This window comes from Centrocercus urophasianus, unplaced genomic scaffold (assembly GCF_019232065.1).
Source record: "Centrocercus urophasianus isolate 14NV4802_14NV808 unplaced genomic scaffold, USGS_Curo_1.0 seq_1449, whole genome shotgun sequence".
Taxonomy (NCBI): Eukaryota; Metazoa; Chordata; class Aves; order Galliformes; family Phasianidae; genus Centrocercus; species Centrocercus urophasianus.
The window spans coordinates 24,898-41,764 of record NW_024884641.1 but is presented as its reverse complement, the minus strand read 5'-3'; the positions used below and the strand labels follow the sequence as shown (position 1 = coordinate 41,764).

At 51.9% G+C, this 16,867-nt stretch overlaps 2 protein-coding genes across 6 annotated transcripts; both read left to right on the top strand.

Moving 5' to 3' along the window:
- The first annotated feature begins 1,217 nt into the window (after positions 1 to 1,217).
- On the top strand, positions 1,218 to 2,460 carry MRPS21 (mitochondrial ribosomal protein S21). Its single transcript, XM_042815246.1, has 2 exons — positions 1,218 to 1,416; positions 2,203 to 2,460. Exons 1-2 carry the CDS (start codon positions 1,334 to 1,336, stop codon positions 2,381 to 2,383), a joined length of 264 nt encoding a protein of 87 aa, XP_042671180.1. The 5' UTR covers positions 1,218 to 1,333; the 3' UTR covers positions 2,384 to 2,460.
- A 947-nt stretch (positions 2,461 to 3,407) lies between these two features.
- PRPF3 (pre-mRNA processing factor 3) lies at positions 3,408 to 16,387 on the top strand. Of its 5 annotated transcripts, none has more exons than XM_042815247.1 (16): positions 3,408 to 3,494; positions 5,570 to 5,751; positions 6,604 to 6,734; positions 9,932 to 10,078; positions 10,559 to 10,642; positions 10,752 to 10,972; positions 11,338 to 11,644; positions 12,337 to 12,503; positions 13,072 to 13,154; positions 13,432 to 13,575; positions 13,734 to 13,833; positions 14,325 to 14,438; positions 14,644 to 14,762; positions 15,206 to 15,289; positions 15,408 to 15,469; positions 15,793 to 16,387. In XM_042815247.1, the coding sequence occupies exons 2-16, from the start codon at positions 5,607 to 5,609 to the stop codon at positions 15,937 to 15,939; spliced, it is 2,055 nt and encodes a 684-aa protein (XP_042671181.1). In that variant the 5' UTR covers positions 3,408 to 3,494; positions 5,570 to 5,606; the 3' UTR covers positions 15,940 to 16,387. The 5 variants fall into 5 exon arrangements, with proteins under 5 accessions (XP_042671181.1, XP_042671184.1, XP_042671183.1 ...); XM_042815250.1 differs by lacking the exon at positions 3,408 to 3,494 and adding an exon at positions 3,707 to 3,893; XM_042815249.1 differs by lacking the exon at positions 3,408 to 3,494 and having other exon boundaries at positions 3,960 to 5,751.
- The last annotated feature ends 480 nt before the right edge of the window (positions 16,388 to 16,867 follow it).

Sequence of the window (16,867 nt, the reverse complement as noted above, 5' to 3'; positions counted from 1 at the left end):
TTATTATTATTATTATTATTATTTTGAAAGTGGGGGCAGGAGGCAGCGCCCCGTCCCCGGACTGCGAGAACAACCTCAAACAAAGTGGATTTTTGGGGTCTCTTCTCCCCCCCCTCAAACCCCACAGACACGCAGCAGAGCCGCCCCCCCTCCAACCCTGAGCGCGGTGCCTTGGGGCCTCGCTGCAACGCCGGGGGGGGGGCACAAGGGGACAGGAGGATGGGGGTGGGGGGCAGGCCCCCCCGCAGCAGCACAGCCACCCCCCAGCCTCGTGCCTTCCCCGCAGGGTTTTGGGGCGCGACGCATTCCCCCTGTGGGAGCAATAAATGGCAGCGGAGCGGCTGGGCTGGGCTGTGATGGTGTCCTCTGTACTCGCTGGGGGTGTGACGTGGGGGTGGAGGGGCTGTTTTGGGGGTGAGGAGGTGCGGGTTTTGTCTCCTTGGGTCCTGGTGTCCCCTCAACCTGGCCCCCATCTGGGTCCTGGTGTCACCCCTGGGCTTGGTGTCCCTTGCGTCCAGTGTTCCCCTCCACCGCCATGTGGCCCAGTGGCCCTCCTGAAGCTGCTGTCCCCTAAACCTGGCGTCTCCACCCAGGGGTCATGATGCCCCCTGGGATCTCTGTCCTCTGGATTTGTTGTCCTCTTTGAAGCTGGTGTCCCCATTTGGAGTTCTGATGTCATCCCCGAGCCCTGTGTCCCCTGGGGCTGCTGTCCCTTGGATCCAATGCCTCCCCCCAAGTGGTCCATGGCCCCCCTGGTGCTGCTGTCACCTTGCGGCCTGGTGCCATCCCTGGACCCTGTGTCATCCGCAGTTCTGCTGTGTCCATACCCACTGTCCCTTGGAGCAGCATCCCTCCTGGACCTGTTCTGATGTCCCCCATGGGGGCCAGCATTCCCCCTTGTGTCTCCTCCTGGGCCTGGTGTCCTTTGGACCCCACAACCCCCAAGCCCGATGTCTCCCCTGGTCCCGGGATCCCCTGGTGCTGATCCCAGCCCCACACAGTAACCCCTACCCAGGACCCCATAGGGATACCCGGAGGCGGAGCCTCTCCCATGGCCCCGCCTCCTTCATTCACGCCACGCCCCCACCGACTCGCGTCACAAGCCCCACCCCTTTCCTCTTAACCACGCCCCCTCTGATTAAGCCCTGCTCCTTTCCTCTTAACCACGCCCCCTTGGGTTAAGCCCCGCCCCTCGGCCAGAGCCCTGTGTTGATTTCCGGTTCCGGGGCACACGGAGGTGAGTGGCGGCGTCGCGGTTTCGCGGGGTCCCGGTTGTTCCTGGGGGCAGGGGAGATCCCAGGGCGGTGCCGGCCTTCAGCGGAGCCCCTCGACCATGGCGAATCACCTCCGTTTCATCGGCCGCACCGTCATGGTGCAAAATGGCAACGTGGATGCGGCCTATGGGGCGCTGAGCAGGTGAGGGGCTGCGGCTGGGCCCGGGCGAGGGTCACCGAGCATCGCAGGGGGTTGGGGCAGAAGAGACTTCACAGCCCTCCTCCCCCTCGGGTCCGCCCTTTGATGTGGGTTGGCTGCTCTGCACAGGGGTCCCATCTCTGGTTCTGGGGCACCTCCAGGGATGGAGATCCCCACAGGGCAGCCGGGCCGGGGTCTCACCGCCCTCTGGGTGATGCCTCGATGCTCTGCCCCGCTGCTACTGGGTGCGGTGAAGCAGAGGGCAGGTGATTATGTCCAAAAAGTGCTGCCCCAGGGGCATCCCAATGTGCTTACATTTATGGCAGAAGCTCCAAGGTACTCTACGGCACTTCAAAGTGCTTCCAGAGTGGTTCATTGTGCCCTAGAGGCCTTTTGGGACCCTTCTGTGTACTCCTAAGCACCCTAAATTACACCCAGAGCTCTCCAGTTTGGTCTAGAGCACTCTACAGGCTTCCTGATGTTCCCAAATTCCTGGTAAGTGCACCCTGGGCAATTCCCAGAACACTCACTGCTGTTTTGGGGTCTCGTAGCAGAATGCACGAAGTGAGTTTCATGTGGTGAGTGAGCAGGGGGGACAATAAGCAACGCGAGCTTTGATCTTGAAATGCAAAGGCTCAGCAGGCACAGGGTTCGGTGAAAGGGGAGATAAAGGCTGTCAGGACATTACAAGCAGCTGGGCTGCGGTCAGTGCAGGAAGTGGCAGCGAGGGCACAGCAGTGGGGAGGAGGAAGATGTGATCACGGTTCTCTGGCGTCCCCTTCCCCGCAGGATCCTCTCGCAGGATGGCATCATTGAGTCGGTGAAGCAGCGGCGTTACTACGAGAAGCCGTGCCGCAAGAGGCAGCGCTTGGCCTACGAGGCGTGCCGGCGTGTCTACAACACTGAGATGGCACGCAAAATCTCCTTCCTCTCCCGCAAGAGCCGCACAGACCCCTGGCTGGGCTGCTAGCGCGGCTGCAGCCATCTGTCTGCATGGCTGTCTGTTCATTGGGCGCTGCATCTATTAATAAAAGCTGTTCTGGTTCAGCCACGCTTGGGTGTTGCAGTCAGTGGGATGGGGGTGGGTTGGGGGATTGCAGGTAAGGTTAATTGGCCGGGGCAGAAACGTGTCCTGGTGGCCCCATCCGCCCTCTTGTGGTTGTTTCCCTCCTTTTCACAGAATCACAGAATGGCCAGGCTTGGAAGGGACTCCAGGATCACGGAGCTCCAACCCCACACTGCATGCCAACCTCCCCACGTTTTACAGCAGCCCAGGCTGCCCAGGGCCCCATCCAGCCTGGCCTCCAACCCCTCCAGCGATGGACGGGGCATCGCAACCTCTCTGGGCAGCTGTTCAGCCCCTCACCGCTCTCCCAGCACACAACTTCCCTGACCCCCAGCCTCCAGCTGCCCTCCCTCCGCTTCCAGCCGTTCCCTGCTCTCATCTCCCCTGCCCAAGAGCTGCCTCCCCTCCTGGCTGCAGGCTCCCTGCAGGCGCTGCAGGCTGCACTCAGCTCAGCCCCAGCTCCTCTTCTCCGTGCTGAACGAGCCCAGCTCCCTCGGCCTGGCTTTGCAGGGAGCTGCTGCAGCCCCTGCTCAGCCCTGCGGCTCCTCTGGCTCCTCTCCCACAGCTCCCTGTCTTGTATGGGAACCCCCAGCCCTGGACGCAGTGCTGCAGACGGGGCCACAGAGAGCAGAGCACAGAGGGACGATCGCCTCCCTGTCCCTGCTGCCCCCCCTCCGCTGATGGCGCCCAGGATCCCGTTTGCTTTCCCAGCTGCAATCACACCCTGCTGGTTCAGCTTTTACCCCTGGGGACCCCCGGTTCCATTTCAGCAGCGCTGCCCTTCAGAACCATTCCTCTTTTCCCGCAGGCAGTTTCCCGCGCTCCCGTGTCACGTGATGAAGGCGCGCGGCCTCACTTCCTCCTTTCGTTTCCTTCCCGGCAGCCCTCGGGCGGGCGGGCACGCATGCGCAGCGCTTCCGCCGCAGCCGTTTCCGCTTCCGCCCCGACGTGCCGTCGCCGTCAGGCCCGCAATCGCCGTTCGGGCCGGGGCCTGCGGGGGCCGCGCCCCGCCGCGGTGAGGGACCGGGGGGAGGCGGGAAGGCAGCGGCCGAGGGGAGCGGGGCGGGAAGGCCGCTTCCGAACGGCTGTGAGGGAATCCGGGGCCCAGCCGTGACGCGCGGTGGCAGAGCGAGGCGAGGCCCCTCCGCCTAGCCCGGAGCCGGCCGGGAGCGCCGAGTTTGTGCGCTCAAATCCGGGGCTGCGGGTGGGGCTGAGGCAACGAACGCCGCGGGGTTGGGTTATATTCAAAACGTTCATCATAACCGTTAATTTCAGCGGTCCCTTCGGGCGCGTGGGAGCTGCGGGGCACCGAACGGCTCCGTTTGTTGTGGCCGCAGCGCTGTGGGAGCGGCAGTTTCACGTTAGCCGCGTTTCGGGAAGCACCGAAGGGGCCCGGGTCGGTGGGTGCCTCCATGTAGGTGTTTACAGCCCGTTTTCTGCGCTTCTCGTGCCCTCGAAGTCCCACAGAGCTCCGAGCATTGACGGCTGCGGGATTGGTGCTGATGGGGGATGGGGGGGAAATGCCATTGAAGCTGCTGCTTTTCTTCCTCGGTCCTCACGAATTGCAGGAGTTGAACAGGAATGCGAAGTTTAAGCCAAATGCAAATTAATTCGGTTTAGCCTTTCTGAGCAAGCATGCAGAAAGCTGTGATGCATCAGCAGCGCTGTTGTGTCGTAGTTATCACTTATCTTGATGCGTCTTGACTCTCAATTAACTTCACCCTGAAGTATTACGTGCTTCCAAGTCTGGACTTAATGATGAAATGCTGTAACAATGTTCCTTTGGGCTGTATCCGATGCTGCATTTTAATGTATCTCAGTGATCCCCACTGTCAAAAATGCAGGACTGCAAGGTGTGTCCAACCTCCTCCCTGGGTCATTAGGAGCTCTCCAGCTGAAGCTTCACCCCTTTTGTTGCTCTTTCAGACCTGTAGGTTTGCTTCTCTCGGCTGTTTTTCAGTCTCTAACTTGAGAAGCGCTTTGTTACCACATCCAGGATCTTTGTTCTCAGTTTTAGGAGTGATAACTGCATTTTAGGTGCTGTTAGCTCTCATTTTAAGTAGCCCTAGGTTAAGGTAAAGGCTCTGCCGGGTTTTTCCTGGGGGCAAGAAATGTTGAGGTCAAACATATTTCCTTAAGAAGATTTTCTCCTGTTTCCAGATAAAGGAGACTTGGTTTCCAAATCAGATTAGTGCCTGGCTGAGTAATTAAACATTATTGCATCCGCTTTGTTGCAGCTTATGTTAAAGAACTACTAATGATTAATGGTGAGAAGTTATTGTCTTGAATCTGTGATTTGGAATTGGGCTCGAAAAGAGGCAACAGGGAAGGGCAGCACTGCTGATCCGCTGCTTCATTTAAGCAGCAAACACGGAGGCAGTCAGGGGTGTGCTGGTGGTTAGGAACCAGTAAACCTCAATGAGATTGCTGAGTTCTCCCTGGGCGTTACAGGGAGGCAGCCTGCAGCGAGGAGCTGGGAATGTGCTGAGAGTTGTTTGGGAAGCTCGTGGGAATGGGAAGAACCAGTGGGTGACCCATCAAGATGTTGCTGTGTGTGTTTGAGGCGTTGCTTAGCAGGTGCTGTGCATGAAAAGTTCCTGAAACTGGTTTGGGGAGCATCTGTAAGTGGGTTGGTGTGCGTGTAGCTGCTCCAGGCTGTGTTAGCAGGAGAAAGCAAGGGCTGAAGCAACACCAAGGGCCAAGCTTTTCTCCTTGTGTTTGTGAGAAACTGTGCGTGGAAGTGGGTCCTGGTTTACAACAACTGGAACACGCTTGCCTTGCGTTCTCCCAGCTCCCTTAAGGGAAGGGTGGTTTTGTGCTGGTGGGGTTCAGGAGATTCTGGACTTCTCAGTGGCCGTCTGCACAAAACCTGTGAGCAGAGTTTCTCTTCTCACAGTTGGAAGCTGCATCTTGTCTGTTCTCCTGAGGCCTCTGTGTTGCTCACGTAATTTTGGCGCTTGTTTTAAAAATCAAGGAGTGAAAATAACCTCTAGGAGTTTTCACCAGCTTCAGGCTCTGTCTTTAATGCACCAAAATACCAACAATCTTTGTTTTGTTGAACTCTGCTTGTCTCGTTTGCTTTCTTCACAGGTACAAGCAAGATAACTGAGATCAGCTACGAGCAGCAATGTCGCTCTCCAAAAGGGAATTGGATGAGCTGAAACCATGGATCGAGAAGACAGTGAAGAGAGTGCTGGGTTTCTCCGAGCCCACTGTGGTCACTGCAGCACTGAACTGCGTTGGGAAGGGCATGGACAAGAAGAAGGCAGCTGGTATGTCACACAACCCTGAGCTTGTGTTAGAAGCAGTCAGGCCCTTTGGCAGAAGGAAACCTATACAGCATACACACAAGAAATGGATTACGTACTGAAATGAAAGAGCCTGTGTTGGCATCACCCGTTTCTAGTCACTGTGTTGTGTTTGAAGCAGCCTCAGACCAAGTTTAAGCTCTTTCCCTCCATCTCAGAGAGGCTGAGCTTGTGCTGCTGGTGCTCAGCTGCATGGCAGGTTGAGGTTTTGTTGCCACTCGAGGCTGTCAGTGTTTGGGAGGTGGATGCCATGCGTGTAGATCTGAAGACAGATTCATTCAACACAAGCTTTTATGCTTAGAACCAAAGCTAACCAAACCCTGGAGCTCACGTGCATCTCTTTGCACAGTGGTAGGGATGATGTCTGGCAGCCTCAATGAGGCAGAGGTAAGTACGTGCAGGTGAGACAAGTTCAGAAGCTTTGGGATGTACTGCAGAAAGGGATAAAATGAATTTAAAATCTATTTTTTCACCGAAAGGAATTTAAAATTACAGTTTAATCTCTGTTGGTTTTTTGTTTGTTTTGTATTGTGCTTATTTTTTTTATCTAGTGGAAGTCTGGACTCCAGTACAGCGAGTTTAAACTCCTTACTGCAGGATGTCCTTTTGTTGCCCTTTTTCTTAACTCCAGATGTCAGCATCTGCAGATCCCAGAGGCTTCCTGAGCCCTGGTTGCAGTTTCCACTGCATTAATTGGGTTGAAGCTGCATTTTAAAAGTTTTCTGTGGCTCTGCAGAAGGCTCTGTGAGTTCTGTGCTCTCCCACTCATCCTGAGCAGCGAATTCTGCCACTGACACAACTCCTCTTCTTTCCCAGACCATCTCAAGCCCTTTCTCGATGATTCCACGCTGCGGTTTGTGGACAAACTCTTTGAAGCAGTGGAGGAAGGGCGAAGCTCCAGGCACTCAAAATCCAACAGTGACCGGAATCGAAAGCGAGAGCTAAAGGTGAGCCAAGGACTGATTATTGATTGTGGTTTTCTGTTGTTTGGTGGCTTTGGAGGCAGCACTGGTACTCTGTCACACTTTCCTCTTCCAGAGAGGTACATCTTGTAATGCTTAAAGTTCAAGAGAAAAGACCCTTCTCCATGATGAAGTGTGTGAGCCTTTACCTTTCAGTTCTCTTTACTTTCTGATGAGGAAGCTGAATGCTGTCCTTGGTGGTGTCCAAGGTGGAAGCCTGGGCTTTTGGTTTCTTTAACAATCTCTGCTAGGCTCGTCAACAAAGTAACTCAGACAGCAGGGCTCCATCTCTGCTTCCTCTCCTACTCACCACTGTTGCACTTGGCAGTACTGACTCTTGACAACCTGGGGCAGAGTTGTCCCACCTCACAGTAACTTCTTGTTCCTCTTCTTGCTCTGAGGAGCCTATTTCAGTCTGCCACTGGATGGTGCCCTTTTGCAAGTGAATGGGTCTTTCTGTGGTGAGTGATCTGATGGGTTTTCCTTCTCTTTTCCATCTGGAATCCACAGAGGGCAATTGTTGGCAACCTCTTTTCCCTCACCTTAGCACAAGGTTGATTACAGCAGGGATGTAGAAGCTCTCTGGTGTTTCTCCCACCTAACACTTGTCTGGGATGGGGAAGGCTCGTGCATCCAAACCTGTTTTCACCTCCTTTGTTCTCTTGAAGACTTTACTGGCCACCTTCTGGAAATCCATTTTTTTCATCACTCGCATACTGAGTTTAAAAGTGGCTTCTCTACATGCTGCTCCCTGCTTACAAAGTAAGTTTCCTTTGACTTTTTTTTTCTGAGGTTCCTATGTTATGGTAAACTGTATTGCTCTGTAAGTTTGTTTAGTTGGCACCTAACCTCAGTTATCTACAATAATCCTTTTCAGATTTCAGTTTTTCCCTCCTCAGACGTGTTGGGGAAACAGCTGCCTTCGCTCCCCATTTGCTATTAGAAACTGTTGCTTTTTCTCTCACTCTTTGGAGGAGGTTTTAATACCTGCCAGAGAAGGGCCTCCTGCAGACCTCAGATACATTCATCCTTTAAGGAGCAGTGTGTTTAAGCAGTTTCCATTCTGCCTGTTTCAGTGCAGCCTGAGCAGCAGCAGTGCAACTTCATTTAGTGATCTGCAGAGGTCTGGATTTCGGGTGTCCCAGTGAATGTTGTAGCTTAAAGGACTACAGCTTTATGCAGCTTTCTTGATCAGAACAGCGGTGCCAATAAGCATCTACCAAATATTTCTGTTCTGTGGTTCCACTTCAATTTGGGTTTTGGCCCAGCACACGCACTTGTCATGCAACACTGCCACTAGAAAGCCAGATTTTGGCTAGGCTGTTTTCTCCTAGCTGTGCCCCCTCCATGCTTTTGCTTTTGCCCTCTTGTGGAGACAGCAGAGAGAAACATCACGCGTTGCATTGCTGCGTGGTACCTTGTGGTGGGCAGACCTCAGGCCGCGGCGTCGTAGGGAGATTCGTACCATCCTGTGGCACTGCTGACACACACAGATCCCACGCTTCTTCAGAAGTGAAATTCAGAATTACCCGTTATTGCACCTGGCTTCCCACTGTCTTGTCCTCTCTGTCTTGTCCTCTCACCTTCCTGTGGCCGGTGCACTGCAGAACGGAGGGAGGGGAGGAGCGGCGTCCCGCTGCAGCCCGGCGCTCTGTCTCACGCTGCACACGGAGGCAGGGATGTGGCTGGGTGTGGGGTTGGTGACTTTTCTCCAGTGCAGCATCTGTGTGGGTGTCCTCCATGACCGCAGATGCTTGATGGTGTTCTTGGCTTCTAAACTGACCCAAAGCAGGCCTGCGCTGCAGCAGAGCAGAGCTGTCCTCATCTCTTGGCTCCTGGTATGGAGACAGGCATCCGGCCTGCCTTCTCATCAACCTCTGTCTCTGGAATTACATCTTGGAGATCCTTTCTCAAGATCTGTCCTCACGCGGCTGTAAAGCGACGTGGTTGAGTGAGGCTGTCAGATCCTGATCCTGTGTAGAATGACTTTTCCCACCACCACTGCAGGTTTCAGAGTTGAATTTATACTAACACACTTAGCTCTGTAGCATCAGGAAGTGAATGAATTCAGGATGCTACTTACTTGGTCATATTAGCTGTCTTCAGCATTCTGGCTGGCCTTCCTTCTCTCTCTTTGGTTAACTCTTGTGGGGTAGGTCATTGCTTGGGAAGTTTCAGGAACTAAAACGTAATGGTTTACACACTTTATACTATGGGCAAGTCCTTTCTCTTGAACTTGTAGGTTTTCCAAGAAGTACCTGTGTCTGGATGAGGATGTGTCCTTGTAGAATATGAACCATTATAGTGAAGAAGGGATTTCAACTAACGCTTACAACCGGTTTGTATATTTTTATTTCCAATAATGCTCTCACACACAGTACAGGAACACAATTGCATGGACAAATCCAGTTGGCCTTCACTAAACAGGCACTGACCAAATGAAATCTATGACCACCAACACACGAGCTGGGGAGCCCCTGAGTGGCACGTTTCCCCAGTTCCCCAAGCACGGAGCTCTATGTGAAGCACACTTTTGTTTTGGGAGATGGACACCTGATGCGAGTCCATGATGTGATCAGTGCCCCACTTGCTCTCTGAGCTGTGCTTCTTAAAAGCATCTCAGCATCTGGCTCAGAGCCGGAGCCTGCTGGGTCAGGCTGTGAGGAAATGCTGCAGGTATGTCCCTGCCTCCAGGGCCTGGGATTCTGTTCTTCCTTTGGTCAGAACACGGTAGGATGGAGCAGCTTTCATTTTCACCCCCTCTGAAGTTGATTGAAGATACAGGCACCCTTAGGGCCTGGTCACACTAACTTGTGTGCAGGCTTTCTCCATCTCTCTGAGTAACTGAGTGAGATCTTACATCTCCTCAATTCCAAAAATCCCATGACCACCAAAGAAAGCAGTGGTGGCTTTTACACAGGCGTGTTCCTGGAGGGTCTGCTGTCCTTTAAGCTGCTGGATGGATCATCATCGATGCTTCTCTTGTGAGGAACCAGGGCACAGGCTTGATGTGGGACTAGCAGTTAGGGCAGCCTGTGAGTGCCACCCTGCAAACTCACAGTGCAGTGCTGACCTTTCAGTGCTGGATTTAATTCTCACGGTGCTTTCTTGTCCTGAAACAGCGCTCACGATGGAAATTCTTAGCTTTTAATCAGCTTTGTTTTTCTCTCCTTTTACCCCAGGATGTGTTTGGTGATGACTCTGAGGTATCCAAAGAATCTTCTGGTGTCAAGAAACGGCGCATACCACGATTTGAGGAGGTTGAGGATGAGCCTGAGGTTATTCCAGGCCCGCCATCAGAAAGCCCTGGAATGCTGACCAAGCTGCAGGTCAGTCTGACTGGGCTGTGTTACATCAGCTCTGCCTCCAGAACAGCGCTGAGATCTTGAATCCTGATACAGTGTAATGTTTGTTTTCTCCGGATCCACAAGCTGTGCAAGCAGATGGCAAGCTGCTTTTGGCCATCCTTTGTTTGCTGCAGTTGCTGCCCGTGTTCTTTTCACAGAGCTCACTGCCTCTTGTGCACTGGGCTAATGACAACATGGAGTCTTCAAGTGGTGAAAGTTTGGATATTCTCTTATAACCTGCAGTAACCAGGAGGAGAAGGTCTTAGCAGACAGTGCCTGCACTGTTAGATTCTTTCACTACAGCTGGCAGTCATCAGTTAAAGTAGCTTGATACGGTTCTATTCTCATTAAGCTGGCTTGAGCTCATTTGCAGCTGTAAAGCGGTGTGAAAGGGTGCTGGTGATCCTTTCTCTCCTTCCAGTCAAGTGGAGAAAAATTCACCATCCAATTCTGTTTCCACAGATCAAACAGATGATGGAAGCAGCCACCCGACAGATCGAAGAGAGGAAAAAGCAGCTGAGCTTCATCAGTCCTCCAACACCACAGGTAGCTGCTGGAGTTAGCAGACTGCTTTGTAGCACGCAGCTATGATGTGTTGACCTGTGCTGGGGGTATCAGAACAGCTGTGTAACAAAAGTCATTTCTCTGTCAACAGCCAAAAATTTCTTCTTCATCCCAATCGGAACGGCTCCCCATCGGCAACACGATCCAGCCCTCCCAGGCAGCAACCTTCATGAATGATGCCATTGAGAAGGCCAGGAAAGCTGCCGAGCTGCAGGCCCGAATTCAGGCTCAGCTGGCCTTGAAACCAGGGCTTATTGGCAATGCCAACATGGTGGGGCTGGCCAATCTGCACGCCATGGGGATCGCACCGCCGTGAGTAGCTGCTGTTGTTCTGAACGCTAATCCTGACAGTGGAGGTTCCAGAGTGTTAAGAGAGGGCGTAGCCAAAGGGTTTCCCCTGTGCATCATCAGTTGTAGCAGCTCTTTAGTGGCTGCTGAAGGAAGGAATGTGTTACAGAGATGAAATGGAGGTCACTCCTTCCCTGAGAAACACTCAACTTCTGTACGTGAGATTCGGCTCCTTTCTGGCCATACAAAGCTGAGAGCTGAGCAGTACAAGGAAGCCATTCACAGAATTTTCACAAGTTATGGGTCTGGTGCTCACGGTGGGAATATGGTTCTCAATTCCCTTGAATCAATGCTATAATCACACTTGAATGTGTTTGTTTTGCCACCAGGAAAGTGGAATTGAAGGATCAGACAAAGCCTACGCCACTGATCTTGGATGAACAAGGCCGAACTGTTGATGCGACTGGTAAAGAGATTGAATTGACTCACCGCATGCCAACCCTAAAAGCAAACATCAGAGCTGTGAAGAGAGAGCAGTTCAAACAACAGCTTAAAGAAAAGCCCTCGGAAGATATGGAATCCAACACTTACTTTGACCCCCGGGTCTCCATAACCCCAGCCCAGCGTCAGAAACGCACCTTTAAGTTCCATGAAAAAGGCAAATTTGAGAAAATTGCCCAGAGGTTGCGAACGAAGGTATTTGAGGTCTTGCCATGCTAACTGACAGCACAGAAATGAGGGTTTGGTTCAGGATGGGAGTTGATTCTCCTCTCCTGGGATGTGAAGGGAGCTGTGTTCACTTGAGGAAGAAGCTTTTTGGTAAAATCACACGTTGCTTTTTCTGTCAACATAGTTCATATTGAAAAGGCAGACTTCCAAATAAGAATATATTTGTGGAGGGCGCTTCCTCACTTGACAAAAGACAAAATCTGGTGGTTTGTTGTTCTGGTTTGTTGGCTTTTTTGATAACGGATTGAAAAATTCTGAAGGGAATAGATAGTTCTGTGGCCAAGTCATCCTTCTACAGAAGTGATCACCTTAGAGGTGCAGGTTTCAAAGTGTCTTGGTAAACTGCCCAGATTTGTGAGGAAAATGGGAGAGAAGAGCTTCATTAGACAGGAAATCCCAGGGAGGTGATGCCCAGAGAGGCATTATTTGGGGATCGTTCCGTGCTCCAAGAAGGCTCAGTAATAACACCAAGTTTGTAGCAAGTTTGTTAGGAAAAGCACTGAATTCATCATCTTGTTTTGTGAGGTTTCCTCTGCCGTTTGCTTCAGATTTAAGCATATACATTTGCAGATGAGGAGATGCCTACATACTGTGCTTTTCCTGAAGTTGTGCTATTTCGGAATGACTTTTATGTGCCACTTTCCTCTCCTTGTTCTCAGGCTCAACTAGAAAAGCTGCAGGCAGAGATCTCTCAGGCCGCCAGAAAGACAGGGATACACACTTCTACCAAGTTGGCTCTTATTACCCCTAAAAAGGAGCTGAAAGAAGGGGAGATCCCAGAGATTGAGTGGTGGGACTCGTACATCATCCCTAACGGCCTTGATCTGTAAGTGTTTTGTGTACCAGGCTTTGATTGGTCTCCTGCAGGAGGAAACTGGGAGTTTCTTGGGGATCATACGGGGCTCTGTGGAGCAGTGTGGCAAATTAGGCTGGGCACATCTGCTTGTGCTATTGAATTCTGCCGCAGTCCCTGAGATACAGGCAGGCTCTGGGTTTGCTCCCAGGTCTCTCCAAGGGTGTTGGTAGGCAGCTGCCCTTCTTTTTTGGAGACAGCGTTCCTGCAGGCACTGAGCAGCTGGCTGCCTGGCGGTCAGGGCGATGGTTTGGCCCCAGGTTGGTTGTGCTTTCTCAAGCACAAGTGCAGTTGACTCACAAATCTCATTGGAGTTGTGGCAAGCCTGTCTCCTAACTGAAATGTGTGTGGATATTCCACTGGGGAACACGTCTGTGCTGCATGCCTCTGTTTTATGCTTTGGGTAGAGGTTTGTGCATGTCAGATACCTGCCGTGATTTGTCCAAGGGAAGTGTTATTTTTTTTCCATGGCTTGTGTTTAAGGGAATGCAAGAATCCAGGCTGGGAGGTTTGCAATGATGCCCAACTCTCTCCTTTCTAGAAAAGGCGGAACGTCTTCAAAAAAAGATGAATACTTTGGAATCACAAACCTCGTGGAGCACCCAGCACAGCTTAACCCACCAGGTACTGCCCTGTAGCACTCTGGTCTCAGACTTTGCCCAATTTGGTTGACTAGATACGAAATATTCCAGAGTGTTGACACTTGGCAAGGTGAACCAGCACGCTTGCCCCAAGCTGTAGTTATCGCTGTGTCTCTTATCCCTGTGAGGTAAAGAGATCATATGAAAATAAATATGAAAGCTCTGCAAAAGCAGCCAGAATTGGAAGGGAGCCTCTCTGCCCAGGTTTTCAGAAAGCTGGCATAACGTTTGTTTTTGTCTTGCCTTGTTTCTCTTTGCAGTGGACAGTGACACACCAGTGACCTTGGGTGTTTATTTAACTAAGAAAGAGCAGAAGAAGTTACGGCGACAGACTCGGAGAGAAGCCCAGAAGGAGCTGCAGGAGAAAGTCAGGCTGGGCCTGATGCCACCTCCAGAGCCCAAAGGTAAGAAGAAACAGCTGCAGCGTGCGGAGTTGGGCTGCTGCAGGCCGTTAGCTGTCAAGCTGTGAACGTGGTTGGGAATTGCAGCAGGAGTGCATGTGAGCCTGTGAACATGCTGGGTGTTGCTGTGAAATACGGCAGTTCTCTCATCTTCCTTACAGTAAGAATTTCAAACTTGATGCGAGTACTGGGGACGGAAGCTGTTCAGGACCCAACAAAAGTCGAAGCTCATGTTAGAGCACAGATGGCAAAGAGACAGAAGTAGGTGGCACGCTGTGCTGATTTTTTGTTTGTCTTTTCTGGATGGACTTTGTGGTGGTGCTGCATTTGTTCCTAGAGAAGAAAGTTCCAGAACTGGTGTAGCAAAGCAAGAGCAGTTTGATTTGTATGTGTGTTTGTGTGCGCTGCTCTTGCAGTTTATTTCTACTGTCTTGAATGAACCTCTCAAGGCCCCGAGTGGGGATTTGGGTCTGAGTGATCAATTTTTGGCATTGGAAATTGGCTTTGTGCCCTGTGTTAAATGAGTTTCCTACTGTGATGATGATTGACAGGATGGTTGTTATCAATTAACACGTTTAGGGAAGAATTGGACTGGTGGCTGAATTAAAAGAGCCCGTGTGCTCAATTGAGGAATCTGGGTAGAATTTGGAGCTGTTCTGGGATCCATTCTGTACTTAAGGATCTGTTTCAGTGTGGTAACAGGTAAACTGTAGGCTGTGTTTTTGCTTATTGCTGTGTTTTTTTGTATCCAGAGCTCACGAAGAAGCAAATGCCGCAAGGAAACTGACAGCAGAGCAACGAAAAGCAAAGAAGATTAAAAAGCTGAAAGAAGATGTTTCACAGGGAGTTCACATAGCTGTGTACAGGTGAGTGCTGGGATGCATGCTCTTGATGGATGTTTGTACTTAGGTCAGTTTGTAAATGGCCCACGAAATGCTCTGTAGAAACACGTGCTGTGAAGAGGAGCGTCCTTTAGCCTACTTGACAGATTGATGTGCAGAAATCAATTTCAAGATCTTGAACAATAGCTCTGTTCTTCCACAAACAGCTGTTTTTTTATCCTGTCCTTAGGGTCAGAAACTTGAGCAATCCAGCAAAAAAGTTCAAAATCGAGGCGAATGCTGGCCAGCTGTACTTAACAGGCGTGGTGGTGCTACACAAAGATGTCAACGTGGTCGTGGTAGAAGGAGGTGAGGATTTCTGAGGCAGGTTTTGGTCGCGGCATAATGTTCAAAAGTTTGCTTTTGCAAAAATCACCTGCGTGTGAAAATAACAGCCAGAGGGTTGCGGAAGAGCAAGGAAGTGAGGAGGCACTTTGAAACTGCCTTCATTATGGTTTTAACGGTGCTAGTACTGAGCACAGAGGAGAGCACTGTAAGCCTGGAAAAAAACAGTACGTTTGATGTTGATGGAAAACGCATTCGATTTAAATCATTGCATCCATTCAGAGTCCAATGCAGTTACTCACAGTTTGGCTGGAAGGGCCTGGCTGTGCTCTGCTTGTGTCTGATCAGCTGAGCATGCTCTGAAAGGCTTAGCTGTGTGTTTGTGGGTGTTGTTCTGCTGCCTTTTAAAATCTCCTAAAGCACGAAGGTTATGGAACTGAGTGAATGTGAGTCTCAATTCTCCCCAGGCCCAAAAGCACAGAAGAAATTCAAACGTCTTATGCTTCATCGAATAAAATGGGATGAACAAACATCAAACACCAAGGGAGAGGGTAAGTGTAAGACCCTGTGGGGAAGGAGGTGGTAACAGATCGTGTTGTAGCCATTGGACTGGTGGAGCAGTGGTGGGGGATTCTGCAGGACTAGAATTTGTTGTTGTTGTTTTTCCAGATGATGACGAGTCTGATGAGGAGTCTGTTAAGAAAACAAACAAATGCTCTCTGGTTTGGGAGGTGAGTGGCAGTTCTGGTTTGCTGGGAGTTCGGGGGGCTTAGGCAAGGCACGGGTTGACCCTGCCTGACAGAATGGCTGACATTCTGCAGCTTTGTCTGAAATGGAAATCTACTGGTCTGACTGAAGCTGTAACCATTTCTTAAACTATAACAGAATTACACAGCACATAGTGGACGCTGGTAACCCATGCTTCTGCAACAGTCAGGTTAATTGATTGCTAACCTGTAAAAACATTTATTCTCAGGTTCCCCCAAGTCGTTCAGTTTTATTTCAGCTCCTTTCTCCCCCAGACTTCTTGAAATGAGTCCCTTTTCTCTTCCAGGGCACAGCAAAGGATCGCAGCTTTGGCGAAATGAAATTTAAGCAGTGCCCCACTGAAAACATGGCACGGGAGCACTTTAAAAAGCACGGAGCAGAGCACTACTGGGACCTGGCTCTGAGCGAGTCCGTGCTGGAATCCACAGACTGAGGGTGCTGCTGCCCCGGCACCCCTCTTGGTTTGAGAACAATACCTCGTGGGAACTTGGACGAACCCTTCCTCCCCTCCGCTCTCTCCGCAGTACAGCGAGTATGATTAAAGAAATATTTTTTAAAACGAATCAGTTAACATTTGTTTCCTGGATACATTCAGCTCCTGGAGGTGCCGGTGCAAACCTGCTGGCTGCCGCCCGGCTGCGCTGTAGGGTCTCTGAGCTCCTCTGGAAAGAATTGTTTTGGAGCAGAGGGGGAGAAATTGTTTCTAAAAGTTGTTTTTGACCCCTCAGGAGCCCGAGGTACGACGGCCTGGGAGGTGTGGGGGGCACCACGGGGTCGGTGTGGGGCAGGAGGAGCACTTGGTGTTTGTAAAGCAGAGTAGGAGACGGGGACTTAGCCCACATCCTATATTTACATAATAAACTTTTTTTGTAAAAGCTGAAGCCGCCTTCAGTTTGTGTGTGTGTGTTTCTGGCAGGGTTTGGAACAGCGCCGACTGGGGGCGGGGGGGGAGGGACTTTGGTGCTTTAAAAGAAGCTTGATCTCAGGGCAGCGCACACTGGGAAGGGCAGCTCTGTGTAGGGCCGGGTCGGGCGGAACGGCTCCGTTACTTCACGGCCCGCCTTGCTCCCCCGCCAAAGCGCAGGCGGCCGCCATCTTTGCCGCGGGGCAGGCCGGGAGCAATTCGCATCGCTGAGGGGAAAGGGGGGGGGGCAGCGCAAGGCGCAGGCGCGAAGTGGAGGGAGGGCGGCGGGGCGGGGCGGCGCGTGCGCATTGCCTGGGGGGGCGGGCGGCTGCGCATGCGCGGCGCAGAGGCGGCGGTGTAGGGGGGGCGCCGCCGAGGCCGTGTGAGGGAGCCTGGCACAAAATGGCGGCGGGGGGGCGGGCGCTGCGCGCGGAGGGGGCCGGCGAGTGACCGAGGC

Bases quoted from the DNA above. Each gene is read 5' to 3' on its own strand.
- MRPS21 (XM_042815246.1), top strand. From the start codon at position 1,334: ATGGCGAATCACCTCCGTTTCATCGGCCGCACCGTCATGGTGCAAAAT. The intron at 1,417-2,202 runs GTGAGGGGCTGC...CCTTCCCCGCAG, and splicing joins GCCTATGGGGCGCTGAGCAG to GATCCTCTCGCAGGATGGCA.
- PRPF3 (XM_042815247.1), top strand. From the start codon at position 5,607: ATGTCGCTCTCCAAAAGGGAATTGGATGAGCTGAAACCATGGATCGAG. The intron at 5,752-6,603 runs GTATGTCACACA...CTTCTTTCCCAG, and splicing joins GGACAAGAAGAAGGCAGCTG to ACCATCTCAAGCCCTTTCTC. The intron at 13,155-13,431 runs GTACTGCCCTGT...TTCTCTTTGCAG, and splicing joins AGCACAGCTTAACCCACCAG to TGGACAGTGACACACCAGTG.